At 40.2% G+C, this 24840-nt stretch overlaps 1 protein-coding gene across 1 annotated transcript in view; it reads left to right on the top strand.

The window, feature by feature from the left end:
- The window catches only part of PODXL2 (podocalyxin like 2), a 38045-nt gene that overhangs the window by 782 nt on the left and 12423 nt on the right, over positions 1-24840 (top strand). Inside the window, exon 2 of the mRNA XM_069083827.1 lies at positions 19921-20196. Within this exon, the coding sequence (XP_068939928.1) occupies positions 19921-20196 (276 nt within the window). The remainder of the gene's footprint in view (positions 1-19920; positions 20197-24840) is intronic.

The raw sequence follows: 24840 nt of genomic DNA, 5'->3' as shown, positions 1-24840 counted from the left end.
GGGGGGGGGGGCGGTCAGTGGCGCTGCTGGAGAGTGCCCGTGAGGCTTCGCGCGGAGTGTGTGTGTGTGTGTGTGTGTGTGTGTGTGTGTTTGCCCCTGGAGAGCTCCCAGGTGGCTCCCACACAGTGAGAGGTGTGTGTGGCTGACACTCCTGGAAACCACTCAGGTGTGTGTGGCAGGCGCTGCTGGACAGCTCCCGTGTGCCCTAACTTAGGGATGTTGCGTGATTACTAGACGGCTTGGTGCCGTGGGGCCACTGCTCAAGGGGGTGGGGTATGTGCGTGTATGTGAGAGAGACGGACATGCTTTGGAGACACAATGCATGTCATACACACTCCCCTGTGGCTTTGACCCAGTCATACCAGCGGTGTGATCCCAGGGGAGAAACAGACAGATGCTGCTGGACAGCTCCTGCTGTGGATGTGGGTGAATGCGCAAGAGACTGCTAGAGTTTCTGTGGCTTTTACACAAAAGAGAAGGGAGTGGGGTGTGTGACATAGTGGCTTGTGTATAGTAGGTGTGAATGCTAAGTGCTTAACTGTTGATTGAATTAAATAGCTATTGAATGAATTCACATTCAGTAGCCATACAAGTGTGTAGAAATATGTGTCAGTGAGTGTTTGTGGTGATATGCCAAGTGCCACCTTGGCCTAACATTCGTGTGATACTTTACAATTTTCAAAGTGTGTTCACATATATTGTCTTACTTGCTCCTCAGGACAGTCTTCTGAAGTATCTCATTTTTACAGATAAGGCGCAGACGGGTTAAATGTCTTGTTTATGGTCACAAGGCTGGTTAGTTATTTGAGCTGGGGTGAGATCTCAGGTTTTCTAACTCTCAATCTATTATTATTTTTGTTACATCACATTATTTCATCCCATTGAGGGCTAGTTCCTATATGATTACTACACAGGGGTGAAGGTTGTATATGTGCATGTGTTTGTGTTACAGACACTGTTGGGTCTTGTGTGTGTGTAGCTGCTACCAGAAAAATTAGGAATATATGATTCTATCATTGAGACAGACGCTGCTGTGCAGTCTGGCATGGTTGTCATACAAGGGTATAAAGGTGTGCTTGTGTATGTCATAAGTGATGTTGAATAATTATTTTAAGGTACATGCTGCTCAAGGCCTCTTTCTATCCCTGTACTGACTGCAGACTGTCCCTTGGCTTAGCCAATCAAGACTTTGCAGAGGAATGTAAAGCAGAGTAGAATAATTCATTCCCTGTTTTCCCTTGGGATCCTATCATCCTGACTTAGTGCTAGTGTTCTTTCACTGCCCTGTTTTGTACTCCCAAGCAGGGACCTCCTTTGGGAATGGATGTATTTGTCATTGTGTGTCTACCAAAAAGGTGCTTAGAATGAACTGGATTTCAGAAGCACTGACAGAAAAACAAAACCAAAATAAGATAGCTATCTCTCAGGGTTGACTGCAGGAGTCAGGAACTGATTACTGGGACTGAATTTGGAATCTGGGAGTGAGCTGGGCAGTTTCTATGTGGCATACCTCCTCCCTTTTTCTGTCTGGGATGATCTGCTAGATATTTAGCTCTTTGGGGCTGTTACCTTGAAGAAATCTGCATGGGATCATAAGGGACTTCAGAGGCCACCTAGTTCACCCTTATTTGCACAAGGTCACATCAAATATCAGAGGAAGAATTTGATCCCAGGGAACCCAGGGTCTCTGACTCTAGACTCAGTGTTCTTTCTCTTGTACCACTGTCCTTTCTGACAGTTTTTTTTTACTCTACCCATTCTGTCAAGCATCATAAAGTAACCAAAAAAAAGTGCTTAGGGGGTAAGGAAAACCAACCATTCAGAGTGAAATCATGATATATGAAGTTAGATGTGGCCTTAATTAAGGAAGATTAATTGTTAAGTGTGAGAGTAATTATGCTTAGAATGGTTAGGTCTGTGCTACTATTTTGGTGTAATCTTATTGTAGACATATTTAAAGAGAAAGGACTCCCTTCTAATTACCTAAATAATTATGTACTGTCAAGGTCTTTGAAAATATCAAGGTCTATATAAAGGGAAAATAGGCTTCATAGAAGCAAAATAACCAAAGAAAGTGGGATGCTTCCTGGAGAACATCAGCTAAAACCTAGAGATGAAAAACCAGGAAAACAGATTCTCTTATACACACACACACACACACACACACACACACACACACACACACACACACATTTCATTCAAATTGTTCAAAGCCCCTGGTTATTTCAACATATTCAAAAGAAATAGGAAAGCAAGGCAGGAGAGATGTGTTGCAGAGAAACTGACTCTCCAGCTGGGTCAAGGAGAAGGAAGTGATTGGCTTGAGCCTCCACCTGAATCAAAAATGGAACAGAGAGTAGTGCCCACAAGTCCTTCAGTTGCACATTCTGTCCTGAATGCTCTGTACAGGATTCAATGATCATAAAAATAATGGATTTTTTTAAGCTGAAAAGAACCTCAGAGGTTATCGAGTACAACACACGACTGAGAAATTCTTGCTACAACATCCCTGACAAATAGGGATTCAGTTTCAACATGACAATATCCAGAGATGGCAATCTATTGTCCACTAAAGCAGTTTGTTCCCCTTTGGGTAACTCAAATAGTTAGGAAGAGGAAGCTGTGTACTCATATTTAGCTGAAATACGTCTCTATAATTTTCTGTCACTGGTTCTCATTCTGCTTTCTAGGGCCAAGGAAAACAAATCTAATCCTATTTCACATGTGAATTCTTCAGATATTGAAGACAACTCTATATCATGTTTTCCCCTAGTTTTATCTTCTTCAGGTTATAAATCCTCAATTTCTTCAATGTCTTCATGTTTCATGGCTTCTACTTTTTTCACCATCCTAGTCATCTACTTCATAATGTGTCACAGTTTATCAATATCTTTCTTTAAACGTGTTATCCAGAACTGAATGTCATCTGACCAAGGAAAATTACAATGAAAATATTCACTTCTTTGCTCTAGACATTTCTATTATAGCCTAATGTAGTCTAAGATTGTTAAAGATTTCTTTTTTCTTTTTTGGCCGCAACCTCACACTGTTGACCAATAATGAACTTGCAGTCCTCTAAAGCCTCCAGGTCCTTTTGGATGAAATATTATTTTAACATCTTTCTCCCATGCTATATACCTATACAGTTGAGTTTTTTTTAAAGCAATTGGGGTTAAGTAACTTGCTTAAGGTTACACAGCCAGTTATTTTGTGTGGGTGTTAAGTATCTGAGGCCAGAACTGATCCTGGGTCTCCCAACTCCAGGCCAGCACTCTTACTCACTGAGTTTTAAACAATTACCTTTATTTATTTTTCATCTGAACTTCATAAACACCAAAGAAAAGATCATTTTCTCTACATAGTAGAGTAACAAAAGATTGTATATGAAATGTACACTTGAGTTTTTTAACCTAAGTATGAGACTTTTGTGTTTATTCCTTTTAATATTATTAAATTAAATCTGTACCAGCCTGTGAAAAGTTTTCTAGATCATATTTCTGTCATCCAATGTGTTGTTTTTTCTCTTATTTACACACTGAATGAGCATGCCATCTATACTTTCAGCCAAATCATTGGTAAAAATGTTCAATTGAATAGTGCCAAGAATATAGTGATGTGTCCTTGCACTAGAAATAGCCCTTCAGTTTGATCTCAATCCATTAATATCTTTGGGTCTGGTCATTGAATCAATTCCAAACCCACCAAATGAAGGATCACTCAGTTCACACCTTTTTCTTTTGTCAGAAAGGATATTGTAAAAAAGATATTCTGCCAAATGTCCAACCAGACTTCCTAGAAAGATGGGGAAAATGCATGACTCTTCTTCATTTACCCATTCAGTCATTTCACAAACATTTATTGAATGTCTACTGTGTGCTAGGCCCTATGCTAGGCATTGAGGAAGATATAAAGAAAAAGAAGTTTACAATTGAATGGGAGAAATAAGATTTGTTTGAAAGCAACCAATGCAATATATAGTATTCTAAATTTAAAAAAATAGTTATATCAAGATACTTTGGGATTACTAAGGATGAAGAGACAACTCTGGGTTGGTAAGATTTCATGGACGATTTCTTGGAGGAGGCAGGTACCTTTAAGAAATATACCTGGAATGATTGTGTAGTAGTTAATTCCTCTACCCCGACCCCCCTCCCAGAAAGTTTGCCTAGTTTTCCCTAAAAGGTGTAAAGACAGCCTTCAAGATATAATTGGATCACTGAATAAAAGCCTGAGCCATTGATGTAGCTACCTGGTCACTTGAGTATGAAAACATTCAGGACATGAAGGGCTAGAAGTTCTTTCTCTGGCTTGTTACTACAAGCCTACAAGACTGTCAGCATGAACCACACTGAGAAGCTGTGTCCAATTGTCCTGGATGTACTCTATTCCTTACTCTGACTGACCTTCTCCTGCCATGGCTAAGTAAATTTCTTTTGCTAACTGTTAGATGGATTACAGGAGTCTCATTTCATTTCAGTTTTAGATCCAAACTACCAGGATATTAGTCTGAATCAGGTCCAGCCCATGCCAGACTTCAGTTTTTCACTGGGTGGATATAGGAGGAAAAATTCAAGAAAGCAGGAATAATATGAGCTAAGGTATATAAGCAGGAAAGTGGTATGCATTTGGGGCATGTGAAATAGTCCAATTTTATTAGATAGAGGATTTCTTTAGAGGAGTAGTGGAAAGATGAAACTGGTAAAAGGTAGGTGGGGAAAGATCGTTCAGAGAATCAAGTGTCAGACCAAGGGGTTTGGACTTTATTCTGTAGGCAAGCAGACAGCCATTGACAGTTTTGTTATTTTTCACTTACGCTTTTGTAGGCATGTGTAGGTTGTTTTCTTGACTTTTCCTATTTCACTTTCTCTCAATTTATTTGTTTCATTGTGCTTCTCTGAATTTTTTGCTTTCATTGTTTCTTATAGCCATTGTGTTCACGTTCCATAGCTTGTTAGCCACAATAGTCCCCAAAATATGCATATACTATGCATATTTTGGTGTTTATGGAACAGTTCTTTCTATTTTTTACTATATATTATATAAGTATATATAATGTCTATAAATATGTGAAATACATTTAATATATGCTATTATAATTATGTATTGTAATATATAATCTATGAATTATGTTATATATTTCATATATTTATAGAGAGATGTATTTGATGTTTATATATAAGTAATTTTATATTATTGTATTAAGAATAATACCATATAATATATACAATATATAATGCATAACATTATATAAAATATTAATTATATAACATAAATATAATTATATACACACACACTTAACAGTAGGATATTTTGATTAAAAGGGAAATTTCAGTCACATTTTGGCACAGTTCCAAATTGCATTCTAGACTGGTTTTACCATTTAAAGCCCTTCAACAACAGCTGTCTTCTGCTACCCCTCCAACACTGATTATTTTCATTGTTTGTCATCTTTGCCAATTTGCTGAATATAAGGTAGAATCTCAAGTTGTTTTGGTTTGCATTTTTCTCATTTTAGTAAATTCTCTACTTTGTGCCTCTACTTCTCTCACTTTCTTCTAAGCTTGATTCAGTGTGGCTCCCAAAGTCATCATTCAAATAAAATCGCTTTCTCCAATTATCAATGATCTCTCAAGTGCCAAAGCTGATGGCCTTTCCTTTATCTTCATAATTCTTAACCTCTCAGTACCATTTGACATAATCAATCACTTCCTAGATCAGGGGTGGGGAACACATGTCCTTGAGGCCACACATGGCCTTCTAAGTCCTTGGGTCTGGCCTTTTGGCTGAGTGCAAGTTTTATACAACAAATCCTTTTATTAAGGTGATTTGCTCTGTGCAGTTTGGATTCAGTCAAAGGGGACATCCAGGCCTCAGGTTCCCCACCCCTGGAGCTCTCTCCTCTCCAGGTTTTTGGGACACTGTGCTCTCTTCTCCTCCTATTGGTATGACTATTTCTTCTTAGTTTCTTTTGCTAAGGTGTGTATGTCATACCCACTAACCATGACTGTGTCTTTCTGGGTTTATCCTTTCATCCTCTACTATCTATATACTCTCATTTAGTGATCTCATCAGTTCCCATGGATTGTTTCTATGCAGATAGTTCAGAGATCTGAATATCCAGTCCTAGTGTCTTTCTTGAGCTCTAGTTTTTCATCACCTCAAATTGGATGTCCTATAGACATCTCAAACTCAATATATCCAAAGTAGAATTCATTAATTTTCCATCCAAACCCTCCCTTCTTTTGAACTTCCCTATTATAATTGGGGGCATCACCATCTTTTTTAGTTAACCAAGTTGACAACTTAGTGGCATCCTCAACTCCTCACTCTCATTCAATAACATATCCATTCTGTTGCCAAAACTAGTCATTTGTACCTTCGAAACATCTCTCCTATGCCCCCTCTTTTCTCCATTTCCACTTCTATCAAGAGATGATGAGGTCTTACTCAGGCCTCATCATCTCTTGTTTAGACTATTGCTATAATCTTCTAATTGGTCTCTTTACCTCTGGTGTCTTTCCCCTTCAATCTATTTCCACTCAGCTGCCAACAGGATTTTCCTACACTTTTGGACCTTAAGTATCAGTATGACCTTGTCACACACACCCCACACCCCATTCCCATTAACTTTAACGGTTATTACCTCCACAATTAAATTTAAAATTCTTTGTCTTTATAACCTGGCCTCTTTATAGATTTCCAGTCTTCTGACACTTTACTCTCCATGAATTCTATGATCCAACTACCCTTACACTTAACACTCCATCTCTTTTCCCTGTACCTTTACACTAGCTGTCTGTCATGCCTGGTGTGTTTGTTCTCTCTCCCCACCTCCATCTCTTACAATCCTCGGCTTCCTTCAGAACTCATTTCAAATGCTACTTCCCCCAGGAGGCCTTTTCTCATCCTCTAGCTGCTAGAGTCTTTCTTTCGAGGATTACCTCCTTTATATTCTTTGTGTATCTTGTATGTGTTTATTTCTCTTACGTGTATTAGAGTATAAGATCCTTGAGAACGTGGACTTTTCCTTTTGTTTTTATTTGTATCCCATATGCTTAGCACATAATACACTCCTAAATAAATGCATATTGATTGACAGAGACTATGGATATTACATACTGCTTGCCATTTTAAAAGTTTATTTCAAATTTCACAAGGTAATACCTGTGCTACCCTGCTTGTCTGCATCCCTACTGAAGTTCCTTCTATTTCCTTCTGCACATTTAAAATTGTCTCACCAATGTCTTTTTCTTAATTTTCTTGAGTCATTTTCAATCTCTTAGTCTTCCTCACAATTCTATTGCTTCCAGAAAATGACAGATTTCCCTTGTAAATATATATATATATATAGGCAAACAAAAACACTGGTCATATATGAAAACATATCTTAGTCTGCATTTATAATGCATATCCTCTCCAGAAGTGGGAAATATAGTTTAAATTATCCTTCCAGAGTTTTGATTGGCCAGAGTTCTTAAGTCTTACAATATTCATTGTTCACTTCTTTCTCATCACTTTCCCAGGATTCTCTAAATCTATGTCTTTTACAATTTCTTAATATTTCAATTCATTCATATATATTGTTTGTTGTCCATTTGATAGACATTACCCATTTGGTGGGCACCCACTTTATTTCTAATCCTTTGTTCCAACAAAGAGTGCTGCTATAAAAATGTTGAAATTATGGGTCTTTTTCCTTTTATCTCTTTGAGGAATATACCTGGTAGTGGTATAACTGGGTCATCGAGTATGCACAGTTTAGTGACTATTGGAGTATTGTTCCAAATTGGTTTTTTGGAATGGTTCATTAGTGTATCTGTCATCCTATAGCTACTCCAACAATTATCATTTTCTTTTTTTGTCATCTTTGCCTATTTGAAGTGGAAGCTCAGAGTTGTTTTAATTTATATTTCTCTTATTAGTAGTAATTTAGAGTGGTTTTCTATATTGTTATTGATAACTTGCATTTCTTTTTTTTTTTTTAAGCAATCAGGGTTAAGTAATTTGCTCAAGGTTACACAGCCAGTTATTTCTGGGTGCAGTGCTGAGTGTCTGAGCCCGGGATTTGATCTCCAGGTCATCCCAACACTGGAGCCGGTGCTCCTACTCGCTGAGCCACCTGGCCGCCCCTAAGCAATTGGGGTTAAGTAACTTGCTCAAGGTTACACGGCCAGGTGTTTCTGGGTGGGTGCTAAGTGTCTGAGCCCGGGATTCGATCTCCAGGTCTATCTCAACACTGGAGCCGGTTCTCCTACTCGCTGTGCTACCTGGCCGCCCCGATAACTTGCATTTCTTATGAGAACAGTTCCTATTCTTTGACCACTTATATATTGGGGATTGGTTCTTTTTGGAGTAACAGCTCTCATAGTAATATTAATAGTGATAGGATCATAATTTAGAACTTAAAGGGGCCTTAGAGGTCATCTAGTCCAATACCCTCATTTTTTTTACAGATGAGGAAATCAGGACCCAGAGAGGTAAAGTGACTTTCCAAGATGAAACAGGGCCAGGATTTGAATCCAAAGCCAATACTCTTTGTACTACATATACCTTACTTCCCTATTTATTGTCTATACCACCCCTCATGTGCCCATTGCTCTTCCCTAGAGACTGGTGCATGGAGAATAAAGATCTTCATCATACAACTTTCAAGGAATGCCTAGGTATGCCTAGGACCTATAAAATCATCTAGTATGTAGTTATTGCAAAATTTTCCCTTTGAGATTTAGCCAGGATGATTTGCCTGGAGAAACTTGGATCACTGTCTCCAGATACCCAAAAGAAGAAGGGAACTTGTTCTGGGTGGCTCCAGAGAGCAGAACTAAGGAGAGCAGGGAAAGGTTAGAGTCAGATTTTGGCTCATGATGATGAAGCATACTGTTGAGCTGATTTTACTTGCGTTTTACTAAACATTGTACTCCAAATTTAATTTCCATTTGCTTGAGTCTTGAGCCCCTGGATGATAGGTGTTCTACAAAAAGTAGCCCTGGTGTCTAGGTAAATGGGGTGGTGGAGGTACTCATTCAGTATCCTGGTTGCCCCAGGAAGACCAGCCCCGAAGAGAGGGATGACAGATTTCATCTGTCTGAAGGGAGGGAGGGAGCAAACAGAGGGAAGCAGAAACAGAGAGAAATGGATAAAGTGCTTACTACACACCAGAGAGTCAGGTAGGTAGAGTACTGGGCCTGGAGACAAAAAAGACCTGAGTTCAAATCCAGCCTCAGAGACTTACTAGTTATGTGACCCTGGACAAGTCACTTCTGTTTTCCTTAGTTTCTTCAACTGTAAAATGGGGATAATAATAGCATCTGCCACACTGGGTTATTTATTGTGAGGATCAATATTATAATTAGTACAGTGATTGGCACATAGCTGGCATTATATAAATGCTTATTGTCTTCCCTATTTTCCTACTAGGTGTTCTGCTAAATATTGAGGGTACAAGAACAAGACAGTCTTTGCCTTCAGGAAGCATACATTCTAATAGGGGAAGACATCAAAGGGGAGCTAGAAGGTGGAAGGTGGGGAAGAATAAGAAAAAGGAGAAGGAAAGGAAGATACCCTCAGAGGGGCAAGGCTGTCTACCTTTGCCTCCCAGTGTGAAAATAGCTTTTATTCCTCACTTCTTTCTTTTCCAGTGGCTAGGATTAGAACAGAGATGTCTTAGCAGGGAAGAGAAGAAACTAACCATACATATGCGTTATTTCTACAAAGGCAGAAACTGGACCCTATGGGATATGGCAGGGGTATGCTGGAGATGGCTCAAACTGACTTATGAGAACATTGTTCCATTTTCAGTATGAGCATTTACAACTCAGAAACTGGCAAAAACTATGAATCAGGCCTAGATTTATTGCTTTGTGATTGTCTAGACTTAAGAAAATGGTGGGAAAATGTTAATAATTCGAATTAAACTTAAACATGTGTCAAGGCTGCATTTTTTTGAGAACCAGTTGTCAACCATTTACCAATGTACACCTGGAAGTAGATATGTTTCCAAAAAATGATGATATGGATCCACAGATTGCATTTGGAGGGAGATCACCCACTAAGGGTTAAAGGGAAAAGAGATATGTAGTGGTGATTAGTGACTCCTAGGTGAGAAATACTCAGGCAGCTTTCTGTTGGCTTGACATTAACAATTGTTGTCCATCTTCCCAGCTTATATACCCAGGTCATGATGAAGAGTTTTCCAAGACTTGTCTAACCTGGTGACTATTGCTTATTGCCAGAAACTCAGGTGGGGACAAATGGTAGTGCCAGGAGGAATTGAGAACATATTTCTTGAGATGATGAAGTATATGGCAAGAAGGTGAAGGCCTCAAAGTGATATATTCCCCACAGTTACTAGGTGAAGCCTGGGGCTTTGATAAAGAAAAGCAAGTTTGGGGCGGCTAGGTGGCATAGTGAGTAGAGTGCTGGCCCCAGAATCAGGAGGACCCGGGATGGGTTCCGGCCTCAGACACTTAATACCCACACAAAAAAGACTGGCTGTGTAACCTCGGGCAAGTTACTTAACCCCAATTGCTTAAAAAAAAAAAAAGGCAAGTTTGGGAAGTCTGCTGGTTAAGAAGATGAGGTCTGAGAACACTGAATTCTCTACCACAGCTTAAAAAGAAGGGCTTTGGCTGGGGATGGAATGCACTCAGTGAGAGATGTTAAAATATACTTTCCTGGAGTCTTTTGAATCTGATTTAGAGGGTGTTAAACTAAAATGGGAGGAAAAAGGTAAAAATTTGCTATGTATCACTCTAGACAACAAAGAGTAGCAGCTACAAAATGGGAAGAATTACAGTAGTTTTTTTTTTTTACAGAATTTAGTAATTCATCGAAAATGAACTCCAAAAAAGGAACCAATAATAAAAACTGACAGCCTTACATTTTTGCATACAAATGCAGAAGTATGGGTGATTTCAAGATCCTAACCTAAGGATGCAAGCTTGGCCTCAGTACCACTGAGACAGTAAGACGGGAATCAGAACTAGAATATGTCTCAGGAAGATTAGACTTTCTTCTAAAGGAACAGTTAGTCCACCAGCATGTACAGAGTGCTTACTGTGTTCCAGGCACTGTACTTAGTGCTAGAGATGTAAAGAAAAAGTAAGAATGGTCCCTGTCCTCAAAGAACTTAATTCTAATAGGGGAAATAGCCTATATCAATGAGAATGTGCAAGATCAACACAGCATAGGTGGAAGGTAACCTTAAAAGGGATGGCACTAGAAGCAGGGAGGTAGGAAAGGTCTCATAGAGGAGGTAGTATTGAACTCAATCTTGTAAAAGTCAGGAATTCTACAAGGTGGAGACAAGGAGGGAGAGCATCCCAGGCACGGGGAACAGACAGTGCAGTCATAGAGATGGATAATTGGAGGGTTGTATGTGAGGAGCAGCAAGCTGACCAGGATGACTGGCTTGTAGAGAGTGTGGAGGGGAATGAAGTGTAAGGAAATTGGGGAGATGGCAAGGGGGCAGGTTGTAAAGAGTTTCCAGTGCCAAAGGACTTTAAATTTGATACTAAAGGTAACAGGGAGTCACTGAAGTTGATTGAGCAGGAAAATTATGAAGTCAGACCTACGGCTTCAAGAAAATTACTTTGCAAGCTAAATGTGGAGTGGATTGGAGTGGGGAGAGACTTGAGACAGAAAGGGTGGTAGTAGGGAGTGTAGTAGGGAGGCCCAGGCTACCTTTGGTCCTTACCTTGAAGTTACATCCCCACACATCACCATGCTCAGGTTATCTTTCAAGTAGAGGAGAAAGGAGTGAGGAAAACTGCTATTCCCAATCTGATTACAAGATTGATGATGACTGTAAAGGATGACAAAATTGCACTTAAAAAAAAAAAGTGATGCTGAGGAAACAAAGCAAGTAACAAAAAAGGCATCCTAATACTCTGCTCAAAGCGACAATGAGGGCAAACAGCAGTCAGAAGTGACAACTGCCTAACTTGTGTTGTTTCTGATTTTCTGCCAAGAACAATGATCTTTGAACTAACAAGGATGAAACAAAAGTGATTAACAGGGAATTGAAATCCATTTTAAGAGAGGAGATAGCAAGGGAAGAATCTAGTTGCCCCCAAGGTGTATCTGAAGAATTGCATTGTAGGGTACTGAAGGAACCAGCCAGCCTGGTTGCTGAGCTACTGGCAGTGATCTTGGAGAGACTGGGAAGAATTAAAGAAGTGCTACAGGCCTAGACAAGGACACATGTCCCAATTTTCAAAAGAAGAGAGTAGAATCCATGAATTAATCTGGTCAGCTTGACTTCAATTCTTTTTTTTTTCTGCAATGCAGTTTTTATTCATGGTGGGGAAACAGTTAAACAAGAAGTCATTATTCATTTCACAATCAGGCACATTTTATTTATTTTTTTTCTATATGTTCTCATTTTATTTGTTTGTTTTCATTGCTTAATTTGTTTATTTTTAGTTTTCAACATTCATTTCTACAAGATTTTGAATTACAAATTTTCTCCCCATCTTTCCCCTACCCTCCACCCCAAAATAGTGATCCTACTGAATATCCCTTCCCCCAATCTGCTTTCTCTTATATATTCCCCCACACTCCCTCTGACTTTCTAGTAGGGCATATAGATGGATTTCTATACCCTGGTGCCTGTATATCTTATTTCCCAGTTGCATGTAAAAAAATAATAATATAAATACTATTTTAACATTTGATTTTAAAACTTTGATTTCCAGATTCTTTCCCTTCTTCCCTCATCACCCACCCCTACTGGGAGGAAAAGTGATTCAATATAGGTTATACATGTGTAGTTATGCAAAACATTTCCATAGTAGACATATTGTGAAAAAATGACTATATTTCCCTCCATCCTATCCCGCCCCCCCATTTATTCTATTTTCTGCTTTGACCCTGTCCCTTTTCAAAAGTGTGTGCTTCTAAATACCCTCCCCCCAAACTGTCCTCCTTTCTATCATCTCCCCCTATTATCCCCTTCCCCCCTATTTTCCTGTAGGGTAAAATATCCAATTTGTTGTATATGTTTTTCCCCCCTTAAGTCAAATTCAATGAGAGTAAGGTTGACCCATTCCCTTTTGCCTTCCTGTTCTTCTCCTCCATTGTAACAGTTTTCTTTTGCCTCTTTTATATGAGGTAATTTACCCAATTCTGTCTCTCTCTATCTACTCTCATTATATTCCTCTCTCACCTCTTAATTTTTTTTTAGATATCATCCTTTCTATTCAACTGATCCTATGCCTTCTGTCTATGTATACATGTACACATGTATACACACTCACATATGTATTTATAAGCACATATACCCTCCTATATAAACATATATATGTATGAATACATATATATTCCCATCAACTATCCTCACATGAGAAAAGTTTCATGAGTCACAATTATTGTTTTACCATGTAGAAATGTAAATAGTTCAGTTTTAATAAGTTCCTTATGATTTCTTTTCCCTGTTTACCTTCTCATGCTCCTCTTGCTTCTTGTGCTTGAAAGTCAAATTTTCTATTAAATTCTGGTTTTTTAATGAAGAATGCTGAAAAGTCCTCTATTTCATTGAATGACCATATTTTCCCCTGAAACATTATACTCAGTTTTGGTGGGAAGGTGATTCTTGGTTTTAATCCTATGTCCTTTGACCTCTGGAATATCATATTCCAAGCCCTTCAATCCCTTAATGTAGAAGCTGTTAGATTTTGTATTATCCCAATTGTCTTTCCACAATGCTCAAATTGTTTCTTCCTGGCTGCTTGTAATATTTTCTCCTTGACCTGAGAGCTCTGGAATTTGGCTATAATATTCTCAGGAGTTTTCTTTTGGGGATCTTTTTCAAGAGGTGACCAGTGAATTTTCAATTTCTATTTTGCCCTCTGCTTCTAAAGTATCAGGGCAATTTTCCTTGAGAATTTCTTGAAGGATGATTTCTACGTTCTTTTTTTGATCATGGCTTTCAGACAGTCTAATAATTTTTAAATTATCTCTCCTGGATCTATTTTCCATATCAGTGGTTTTTCCAATGAGATATTTCACATTGCCTTCTATTCTTTCATTTGTTTGGATCTGTTTTATAGTATCTTGATTTCTCATAAAGTTATTAGCTTCCATTTGCTCCAATCTGATTTTGAAGGAATTATTCTCTTCAGTGAATTTTTGAAATTCCTTTTCCATATGGCAAATTTGGCTTTTTAAGGCATTCTTCTCCTCATTGGCTTTTTAGGCCTCTTTTGCCATTTGAGTTGTATATTTTTTAAGGTGTTGTTTTCTTTAGTCAGGTTGTTGACTCTCTTGTCATAATTTTCTTGAATCATTCTCATTTCTCTTACCAGTTTTTCCTCCACTTCTCTTGCTTGATTTTCAAAATCCTTCTTGAGCTCCTCCATGGCCTGTAAGCAGTACATATTTTTCTTGGAAGCTTTTGATGGAGGAGTTCTGACTTCATTGTCTTCCTCCTGTTCCATGATTTGATCCTTTTTGCCTCCAAAAAAGGATTTTATGGTCTGTTCGTGCTTTCTCTGCTTGTTCCCATTGCTAGTCAATTACTTGACTTTTGAGCTCTTTGCCACAGTAGAACTCTGTTTCCAGAGAGGAGTGCTTTGTCCCAAATTGCTGGGATTTTTGCAAATGTTGTCAGAGGTCTGAGGAGGGCACCCTCTCTACAGACACCACACTGGCAACCTGGTGTTTCTCACCCCGGGACCACCGCCCAAGAAAACCACCCAAATCCAAGCAGGTCAAAGCAAGAATGATTACCCTCTGAATGATCACTTTGTCCCCCTATGATCTGTAGGCCAGGAACTCCTGAAGCAGACACATGGGAAATGCTGTAGCCATAGCCCCTGTGCCTCCACCACCTCTTGCCCTGGGGACAGGGGCCAGACTGTGCCCTTCCTTTCTAACAGAGTTCCCCACTGACCTTTTACTTTCTTTTTAGCATTGATGGGTTGAAAAGTCTGGAAACTGCCACAGCTGCTGGTTATTCACTCTCCTCAAGTCTGCTCTGCCCAGCACTGCCTCCCTAAGGCTAAAACCACGTGGCTCATGTGCGACTGCACTCAGCTCCCAGCACGCTGCAATGAACCCTTCCTGTTGGCCTGCCGGGCTGCCTTCAGTGGGAGATTTGTTTCTTTCTGTTACTTTGTGGGTTCTGGAGCTCTAAAATTTGTTTAGAGTCATTTTTTATAGGTATTTGAGGTGGTTGTGGGGGGAGTCACAGAATTTCCTGCTTCTACTCTGCCATATTTTGACTTTAATCCTTTTTTTTTTTTTTTAAAGCAATCGGGGTTAAGTAACTTGCTCAAGGTTACACAGCCAGTTATTTTTGTGTGGGTGCTGAGTATCTGAGGCCAGAACTGATCCCAGGTCTCCCGACGCTGGGGCTGGTGTTCTTACTTACTGCACCACCTGGCCACCCCTCGACTTCAATTCTTAATAAGTTTCTCGGAGTGTATTTTTAATTTTTTTATTTAATATCTTATTTTCTCCCAATTGTATGTAAAAAAATTTAAACATTTTTTTCAAATTTTAAGTTCTAAATTCTTTCTCTCCCTTCTCTTCCCTCTCCATTGAGAAGGTAAGCAATTTGACATAGGTTATACGTAGGATGCATTATTAAAAAGATAATTTATTATTATCCATTTATAAATGAAAACTGTGATTATCAATAGGTTGGCTTCATTGATAGGTCAAGTCACACTAGCTTAATTTATTATTATTATTATTATTATATTTTTGGAGGGTGTAAGGCAAGGCAATTGGAGTTAAGTGACTTGCCCAAGGTCACACAGCTAGTAAGTGTGATCAAATGTCTGAAGCCGGATTTGAATTCAGATCCTCCTAACTCCAGGGCCGGTGCTCTCTATTCACTGCACCACCTAGCTGCCCCTTAATTTATTATTTTTTAAAAATGTAACCAGATCAGGAGAATGCTACAGAGACATATACCTAGATTTCAGCAAAGTATTCATCCTTATGTACAAGAAAAAGATGTGTACGCTAGATTATCTTACAGTTTAGATGGATTCAGACTTTGTTGGATGGCCATCCTTAAAGAACAGTTATTAATGCCTTGATATCAGCTTAGAAGAATATCTCCACTGGTGCACTCCAGGGATCTACCTTTGTCCTTGAGCCAGTTTATTTTTTAACAATGATTTAGGTAAAGACAGATGCCACAAAGCTGGAAAGAATAGATAACACATTGGGTGGCAGTCACAGAAGATCCTAACAAAGTAAACTGGGTAGAACTAGAGGAGAGCAATTGGGTTGTGAAAGGGCCTTAAGTCTGTACCCTATGAGGAACTGGTAATGGTTAGCCTAGAGAAGAAAAATCTGAAAATGTGATAGCTGTGTTCAAGTATCTGAAGACGTGTGGAAGCAGGGTTAGATTTGTTCTGTCTGGCTGCGGAGGACAGAACCAGGAGCAAAGTTAGACTTGATGCCCCCAAAAGCTTCCTTCCAATTCAGGTTTTCCAAAACTAGAATGGATTGCTGGATAGCCACTTGTTGGATTCTTTTAATAAAATAATGATACCTAGCATTTATGTAGCATCAAATTTAGACCTAGCGCTATACACTATGCCACCAGGGCAGGTATGGAATGGACTAACTTTCTAATGAGGTCCCTTTCAACTCTAAGATTCTGTAATTTTCTGATCTCAACAAGCTAGAATTATAGACTTAAACAAAGAAGGTATAGTGAGAGGTTGATCAGCAATAAGTTATTTGAAGGCAGGGATGGTTCTTGCCTTTTCTTTGCATCTCCAGCACTAAGTACAGTGCATAAAATGTAGTAAGCACTTAATATACACTGGTGGGTTAACTATTCCTTTAGAAGAAAGTCTCATCTTCCCAAGACATATTCTAGTTCTGATTTCTGTTGTAAAGTACTGGACCTGAAGTCAGAAAGACCCGAGTTCAAATTCAGCCTCAGACACTAGTTGTGTGATCCTGGGCAAGTCACTTATCCTGTTTGCCTCAGTTTCCTCATCTGTAAAATGAACTGGAGAAGGAAATGGTAGATCATTCTAGTATCTCTGCCAAAAAGACTCTGAATGGGGTCATGAAGAGATACTCAGCTGAGAAACAACTGAACAACAACAATAACACTTACACTCATTGGACTTGGATAATTCTTCACTATGAAGGGTAGAGACAGTCATTTGTCTCATTCTAACTCAATGTGGAGTGATTGCTGACGACTTTGCTGGCTCAGACTTCATTCCCCTCCCCCATTAGAATGCAATGTCTTTGAGAGCAGAGATTGTTTTATTCTTTGTATTTGTGTGCCTAGTCTAGCACAGCGACTGGTACGTAGTAGATACTTAATGAATATATGTTGGTCAATAGAAGACTTGGGCTGTTTTGCCTCTTTGTCTTTTCTGGGGGGTTGCTGTGAGAAAATTGAACCTGGATCCTGGGGAGTGGGGAGGATAGTGCTGGGTGGGTAATCAATCTATGCATGCCTATAACCTCCCCAATCCTCCTCCTCTCCAGGAGTGGGTAACAACTGTTTCTCAGACAGAGAAGTACATGGGAATTGCATATATACTTGAATCTATGTAGCCAAGAATGCTTGACCTTCAAGTTGCTAGACTCAGCCTAGGTATAAATGGAGGAATGGCATAGCCTTTCAAACTAAGAGATAGCAGCTATGGAGAGGGGAACCATGTGGTCTGAGTGCCAGGAGTTCCTGAGCCAAATTGTCTAAAAAAGCATCAAAAGTTCCTGAACTCCAGCCTTCTGAATGAAGTAGAGATTTCCTGAGCAGTGTGATTTTGCCTCTTAGCAAGAGAAGAGGAGCCTCTGGGTAATGTCAGCCTTGACAAATTCAAGAGTTTGAGGATCCAGAATTCTACAGAGAGAATGGGCATAGGGGTGTTCATGAGCAGCACTGGCCTCTTGGATAGAGAAGAATCATGTGTGTGTCCACCCACACACCCTATAGAGGAGTGGCAAGGGACTAAATATGGTGGGGAGGGGACAAAAAACCAGAATTCCCTTTTGTTGCTATGAGTTATTTGGGACAGCATAGGTCCAATAGGAAGTAGGTTGCCTCTTTAGCAACACTTAAATTTGTCTTCCTACTTAGGAGAATTCAAACTGTAAAGCTAAGTTTTCTTATTGTTCCCAAGTCTGGGACTTGTTTCCTAAGAGGGTTCCTATAGGTTCATAGGCTCTTTTGGACCATCTATGTCTCTTCACCCTTATCAGAGTTATTATACCACTATGTATTTATAACTGGAAGAGGATCATAGCAATCATTTAGTCTAGGCTTCTGGGTTTAAAGATGAAAAAACAAAAGAAATTAAATGACTTGTCTGCCTAGGGACACATAGTAAGGAACAGAGCTGGGATTTGAACCCAGGTCCTCTGCCTACAAATACAAGACCCTTTTTACTGTACCACATTTCCTACATTATGTTCATCACCCTTACTTCAAGGGCAATGGGGATCCATGGGAGAGAGTTCTACCCACTCTATGCAACCCCTATAGCTATGGAATCCATTCATGTAGTCCAGGTAAATTAATCCCATGGTGTGTTGGGGGTTCCATTTCTTTTTCCTTATTAGGCATTCAGGGAGCTGATGAAAGTAAGCATCATTCACTAGAATCCCTCATTCCAACAGAATCAACAGGGTCAGAAGCTCCCTCATTCTAGCTCCACCTGACAATATTATTCTAATGAAGCTGGCTCTTCCTTATCCTCAGACAAGGAAAACATTCTGCTTTCTGAGTCTGACCTGTCAGCCTCAAGGATATCTACCCTAGGTCACTGCTTTGGGTCTCTTGACCTGGGCAGTCTATAGTTAATTGAATGGTTCCTTATGTTTTGAAGACAAGGAGGGTGGAAGGATTTGTTGATAGTTGTTTTGGGCTTCATAAATCCAGAGACCCACACATAGACTTCACACACAGATAGTAGATGGAGAGTGTAAGATCTGATACTCTTTACAAAGATGAATACCCATCCTTCCATAGGTAAACAAAGGGAGAGAGACCAAGCTGGTCAATTTTCATAGAAGATTGGAATTCCTGGCATTGAGAGCACAAAGGAAAGAGCCAACTTGAGGCTTGAACCAGTTTTGCCCAGAAAAGACAAGTCAGGTAGTTTGGAGACAAACCCCCCACCCCCGTTCATCCTCTTGTAAAAGACCCAGTGGGAACCCTTATGATATTGCCTTCAAACAGCTTCCTAGTCAGTCTTCATCCCTCACCTTTTACAGAGGAAGGTGCTGAGGAATAGTGGGGCAAGGGACCCTACCCAGGATTGCAGATAGTAGAAGAGGGGCTTATATAATAAAGCAGACAAGTACACTTGCAGTTCCATTCTTAAGAGAAATGAAAAAGCAAATAATTGTTGAGGATTACTAATTTGTACATTACATTGAATAAATTGCAGTGAAGCCTAGAACCACTGATCAGTTTGTACTGCAATTCTTTGTAAAGAAAATATTCAAGATACTATGCAGCTAAAATACAGAACAAGTTTTTAAAAGTAACCGATTTAGTCACATTCTTGATCAGTAGAAAGACCTGGGGAGACATGACTGTGCAGGAGGGGGATTCAATATTACTTCTCACCTTGGCCTCCCACACACTAGCACTATTTCCTAGGCCTTAAATGCTCTCCCCCCTCCCTCCCCAAAAGAGCTGAACAGCCCTTTTTCAGGAACTCACCAGCCCTGCCTAGAGAGAAAAAGGAGGCCCAGCTTCTTCCTGCAACTGAAATGCACCATCCTACTGCCTCTCTTCAACCCATCCCCCCCATACACCTATGTGGATCTATACTCCACCTCCCTCCCCAAATTTTGTTCACTGAAGACTAAATTGATAAGGATATTGATAAACTTGTGTGAAGTGTGTGCTCTGGCGTGATTTTTCATTCTAGATTCCTCTTTTCTGTCCCTTTCAAACTCCTAAGGCCTCTTTTTGTGTTTGCACAGGTGTGTCCTTGGGTATGTGCCTGATCGGGCTTGAAGAGCCTGGCCCTGAAGGGCTCACTTCTACCTCTCTGCTGGATCTCCTGCTGCCAAGTGGACTGGAGTCAGTAGACCCAGTTGAGCCAAGTGAGGCCATTGGGCCAGGAGTTGGTTTAGGAGGTCCTGGCTCAGGCTTCACCAGTGAAGAGAATGAAGAGTCCAAGATTCTGCAGCCGCCACAGTATTTCTGGGAAGATGAGGGAGAGCTAAATGACTCCTTGGACCTAGGACCCATTGAAGGTAATAATGCTAACTGAATGCTAACCATAAGCTTGGTTATTGGTTATATGGCTATATGCTAGCCATAGGCATGGTTCCAGACAAGAGCAAAAATGACTTATTCCCCTTAGGTTATTATAATCCACACATCCCCCACACCAAATTTTTACTGTCAGAGTTATTTATAGGTCCTGCCCGTCCATGTGCACATTAAAGGTGAACCTATTAATCTACCTTTAAGAGTCAGGTGGGGACAGGGGCAAACATAGGAAAACTTACATATACCCCTATTATAATAATTAGCTCATTTTAAGCTGGAGGGACCAAATATAATGACTCCTAAGGTCCACTTTGTTCTATTCCTTTTTTACTTCAAAGAGTTTATTTTGGATAAAGTTCATTCTAAGTTCATTCAGAATTCCTCCAAGCCCCTACTTAGGAAGTTTCCTAACATTTAGACAGAGGTTGGACTCTGTGTCTAATTTTACATTGAGATCTATCTCTAATTAACCTTTGGCCTCTTGGTGGTTGAGACAAAATTCCATTTTCTGGAAGCATTTGGGTAGCAAAGCAGTAGATTATGTCAGTATTCATGGATCAAGTATTCAAACACCAGAAGGAAACATTGGCAAAAGAGCCAACCTTATCTGGAGACTTCTCTCAGCCTGGTTCTTCTGCCTTTAAAGCTAATAACCCTTGGCACTGCCCTAATCTGCTACTGCTCCGCTCTACCATTGCTTTTCAAGGAGGTGCTGAAAAACCACAGATACTCCAATTTCTTGGATGAATGAATTTCTAACTAGTTTGATGATTTGTAAATGACCTTGAGTCACAGCCAAGCTTCCTCAGCCTATCCAAATATGATTCTTGTATCACTACAGTTTGAAGGACTTTTCTACACTTAGTCTAAAACCTACAAAACTGATTGATTGGCATCTGATCACTTACTTTAAGTGGGGGTAAGTCTGAATAAATTAACCATCCTACCCTTATACTTGGATACAGGATTTTTTTCTGCACTAGGTTTACAGAGTTGGGTTGGATTCCAGGGTCCAGTTTGTTCCAGGACTTCATAATTGGTTAGCTTTCAGTAGTCTTCCAGATCTGTGGTCATGGAAGATATCTTCCCTAGGTCTGACATGATCCCTCCTCCCAGAACCCTCTGAGATCTGGTGAATGTGAGCAGGAGCACCTCGAAGTTCACATGAATGATTTAAAAATTACACAGCAAACTATTCTACAGCTTGTTCTAGCAGCTGTGCGGATGTGCTTGGTCAGCAAGAACTCCTTATAGATTTCAGGCTATTGAAATTCAAGAGTGGCAACTCGGTAAGAGTGCTGGGCCTGAGTCAGAATACTAGCATTTGCATCCTGGATGCATTGTTTACTAAACCTGGGACTAGGTCTGACTCCCTCTCTGGGTGCCAGTTTCATCACATAGAAACTGAAAAGAATAATACTTGCACTACTTGCCTCGAAGGGAGATTGAAAGGAACACCAATTATGGGCTGTATAAATGTGGGCTGTTATTAGCTTGAGTTGAAAGGGCAACGCAGAAGACCCCAGAAAAGGAAAATCCGATGTCAAAGCTGTGCTTCCTGTTTCTCTCCCCACCCTTCCCAGGGGCCTACTTCTGAGAAATTAATGGAATGGGTCTTTATCTTAGCTTATGCAAAGTTCTCAATAGCTGTCTCTTCCTACTTTTTGTTTCTCCTCCTTTCCCCCCCCATACCTCATAATCTCCTCTTCCTTTCCATGTCTTAAATCGATTTCATATGTGTGCACAGTACATACATACATATGAGGACAATTATGTATGTGCGTGTGCAGATGCTTTAATGGCTGTGTGTCTGTAGGCTTATATTCATATGCATGTCTTTCCGTCCGAGTCACTCTTTCTCTTTTCCTGAGCATTTCATGAAATCTCAGAGTTGTAAAAGACCTTAGGAAATATCTAGTATATAAACTCCCCCCCAATATAAGAATCTGCTCTGTGGCTTCATGGTATGTGATCGTGATACTTCCAGTGACGGTTAGCTCGTTACCTTTCTGGGCAGCTTATATTATTGTTGGCCAACTCGAATTCATGGTACCACGGAAGACACAGACACTAGATTCCAATCCTCCCCCTACTGTTCACAATACCAGCATGACCTTGGGCAGGAAGTCCCTGCTTCCCTGGCTGTCAATTTCATCTTATGTAAAATGAGGAGCTTGAACCAAATGTCCTTGGATCGACCAGATGGAGGGCCTTTCCAGCTTTAAATCTAGGGACGTAACATCTCAAATTGTTAGAAATTTCTCCCCTGTGCTTGAGCTGAAGTCTGACTCTTGGTAATCTCCACCCATTAATCTTAGTTTGCCTTCAGTAATTACACAAAATCAGTCATAGAATCAGAATGTTAGAGCTAGCAGAGACTTTAGAGATCCCCCAATGTAACTGGATCTTCTTATAGATGAGGAGTGACTCTGTGCAGATAAAGTGACTGGGCTCTATCTTGTTTGACTTTATCTTGTTTTGGGGTGGCTAGGTGGAGCAGTGAATAGAGCACCGGCCCTGGAGTCAGGAGGATGGGAGTCTCATACACTTAACACTTACCAACCGTGTGACCTTGGGCAAGTCACTTAACCCCAATTGCCCTGCCTTCCCCCCTCCAAAAAAAAAAAAAGGAGACTTTGTCTTGTTTTTGGTTGGGTGAGCCTAAAAACAAAGGTCTACTCGAAATAGTCCTAGGAAGACTTTTGACCTCTGTACTACGGTATAAAACAAAACAAAAGGGTTTTTATATTCTAGGACAAGGCTTAACTTTTCTTTGAAATATCTTCTCTAAGAGAATTTATAGCTAGTTCTATGTTTTTGAAAAGAATAAAACTGAAACTATAGTTTTTATAGTGTTGTCTCTTTCAGATGATGGACTTTTGTATGAAATCAGCTCTAAAGTCCCTCCCATCCTAGTCTTCTCCACTCCAAGCTAAACATCCCCAGTTCTTTTCATTATTCCTCTTCTGGCACAGAGTGGGAACTGTGGGGTTCTACTCTTAGTTCTGCTACTTAAGCAGACATTCATTTCCTTCTTGAGTCAGCATTCTCATATCTTAACTCAGACGCCCTTCTTCCTAAGCTTTCAGCAACGCTTTAGAAGAACATACCCACATGTCCTTGCTTTCAAGGGCCCTGAGTTCAGAATAGAAAGCCAATACCAACCACCTCCTCTAGCTTCTCACTTCTCGAGGACAGAGTCCTGACTTGATTCTTGTCAAATATGGAAACTTGAGTCTACAAGGGTGAAATTATTATTGTCATTATGATCATTTGTATGTTGTAGGCTCTTAATGTTGCTTTGAATTGAATTGGGTCGTTACCATTATACTTGTATAAATTTAAGCCTGAGCTGGCTCAAGCAAGGAGCCACGTTGGGGAATGGTAGGAAATAGTAAATTTGGAGAAGTAGGACGTCTCTCTTCTTACAGCAGTCTCACTCAGTCCTAATACCTCCCACCTTGCAGCTGGAGAGGAGTAAGTTTAAGGGAGAAGATTACTTGATGGTTAGATAAATAAATGATTAAATATTTAAATTTAATTAAAATATTAAATGTTAAATAAATAAATGGATAAATGAATGAACAAAATTTTTTATCTTTCTGCAGACTCTATTTTCCCAGTCTCATCACATTTCTAATCTGTACATAATGATACTCAGAGCCATAATGAGAGGTGACCAGAGCTTTGCCTTTAAGACCCCAACATCATGGATAAAGGAGGAGGGCATTTCCTCTCTGGGCACTGGAGTGTGCTTCCTTGCAGCTCTCACCATGCCTGTGGCAATCACCATTTGCACACCTTGCCCACCTCCAACTCTGTGCCAGTGACTCTGGAGCTCCAGAGGGGCCAATGGAGTTCTGCCAGTTCAAGTCAGTTCAATGTTGGCAGCATGTGTTAAGTGTCTTCACAGTGCAAGGTACTTGCCTGGGCCCTGGGCACACAAATGCAAAAGGAGGAACCCTTCTTGTCTTCAATGAGCTGAAACTGTATCCCAGAAGCTTCTATTCTTCTAAGAGGCCAAAGTTAGATGGTGGGCAGACGGGCTGGCCTGTAGGCTTCTTGGAGAAACAGACCACTCGGTTACAGACTTCTGTGCCCCTCTACAGATAAGATACATTAGTGCAGTCCTTTTGTGTTACAGCTAAGGAAACTGAGGCCTAATTAGGGAGTGACTTAATCAAAGTGAATTAGGCTCAGAACTAGAACTCAAATGTTCTCTGAGGTCACCAAGGGAGCTTGGATACAGTCATATGAGTAGGTCAAGAGAGGCCCCATAAACTAGTTAGGCCATAAAGGGGTAGGTAGCAAGGGTCAGGATTGCAAGGGATCATGGTCAGAAGATCACCATAGTGCAGGAGCCTTCAGCTCCACTCTGTTCTTCCTGGGAATTCTCAGCCACTCCCTGTGCTCTTTCAAGGAATGACTGTAGATCACTAGAAACAAAAAACATTGCTTGATTTGGTATTTAGAGCCCAATTCTACCTGGCCCTTTCCTACCTCTCCAGTCTTCTTACACTTACTCTCCTCAGTGCACCTATTTGCTGTTCCTCATACCGACCTCCTGACTTACTGGCTTCCTTCAAGACTCAGCTCCACTTTTTCAGTCCTCCCCCCCGCCCCCA

This window comes from Petaurus breviceps, unplaced genomic scaffold (genome assembly GCF_028583685.1).
Source record: "Petaurus breviceps papuanus isolate PSGF00001 unplaced genomic scaffold, PetGlider_PUasm1.0 174, whole genome shotgun sequence".
NCBI classification, from domain to species: domain Eukaryota; kingdom Metazoa; phylum Chordata; class Mammalia; order Diprotodontia; family Petauridae; genus Petaurus; species Petaurus breviceps.
Note: the sequence above shows the minus strand (reverse complement) of the source record. Positions and strands in the feature narration are given on the sequence as shown.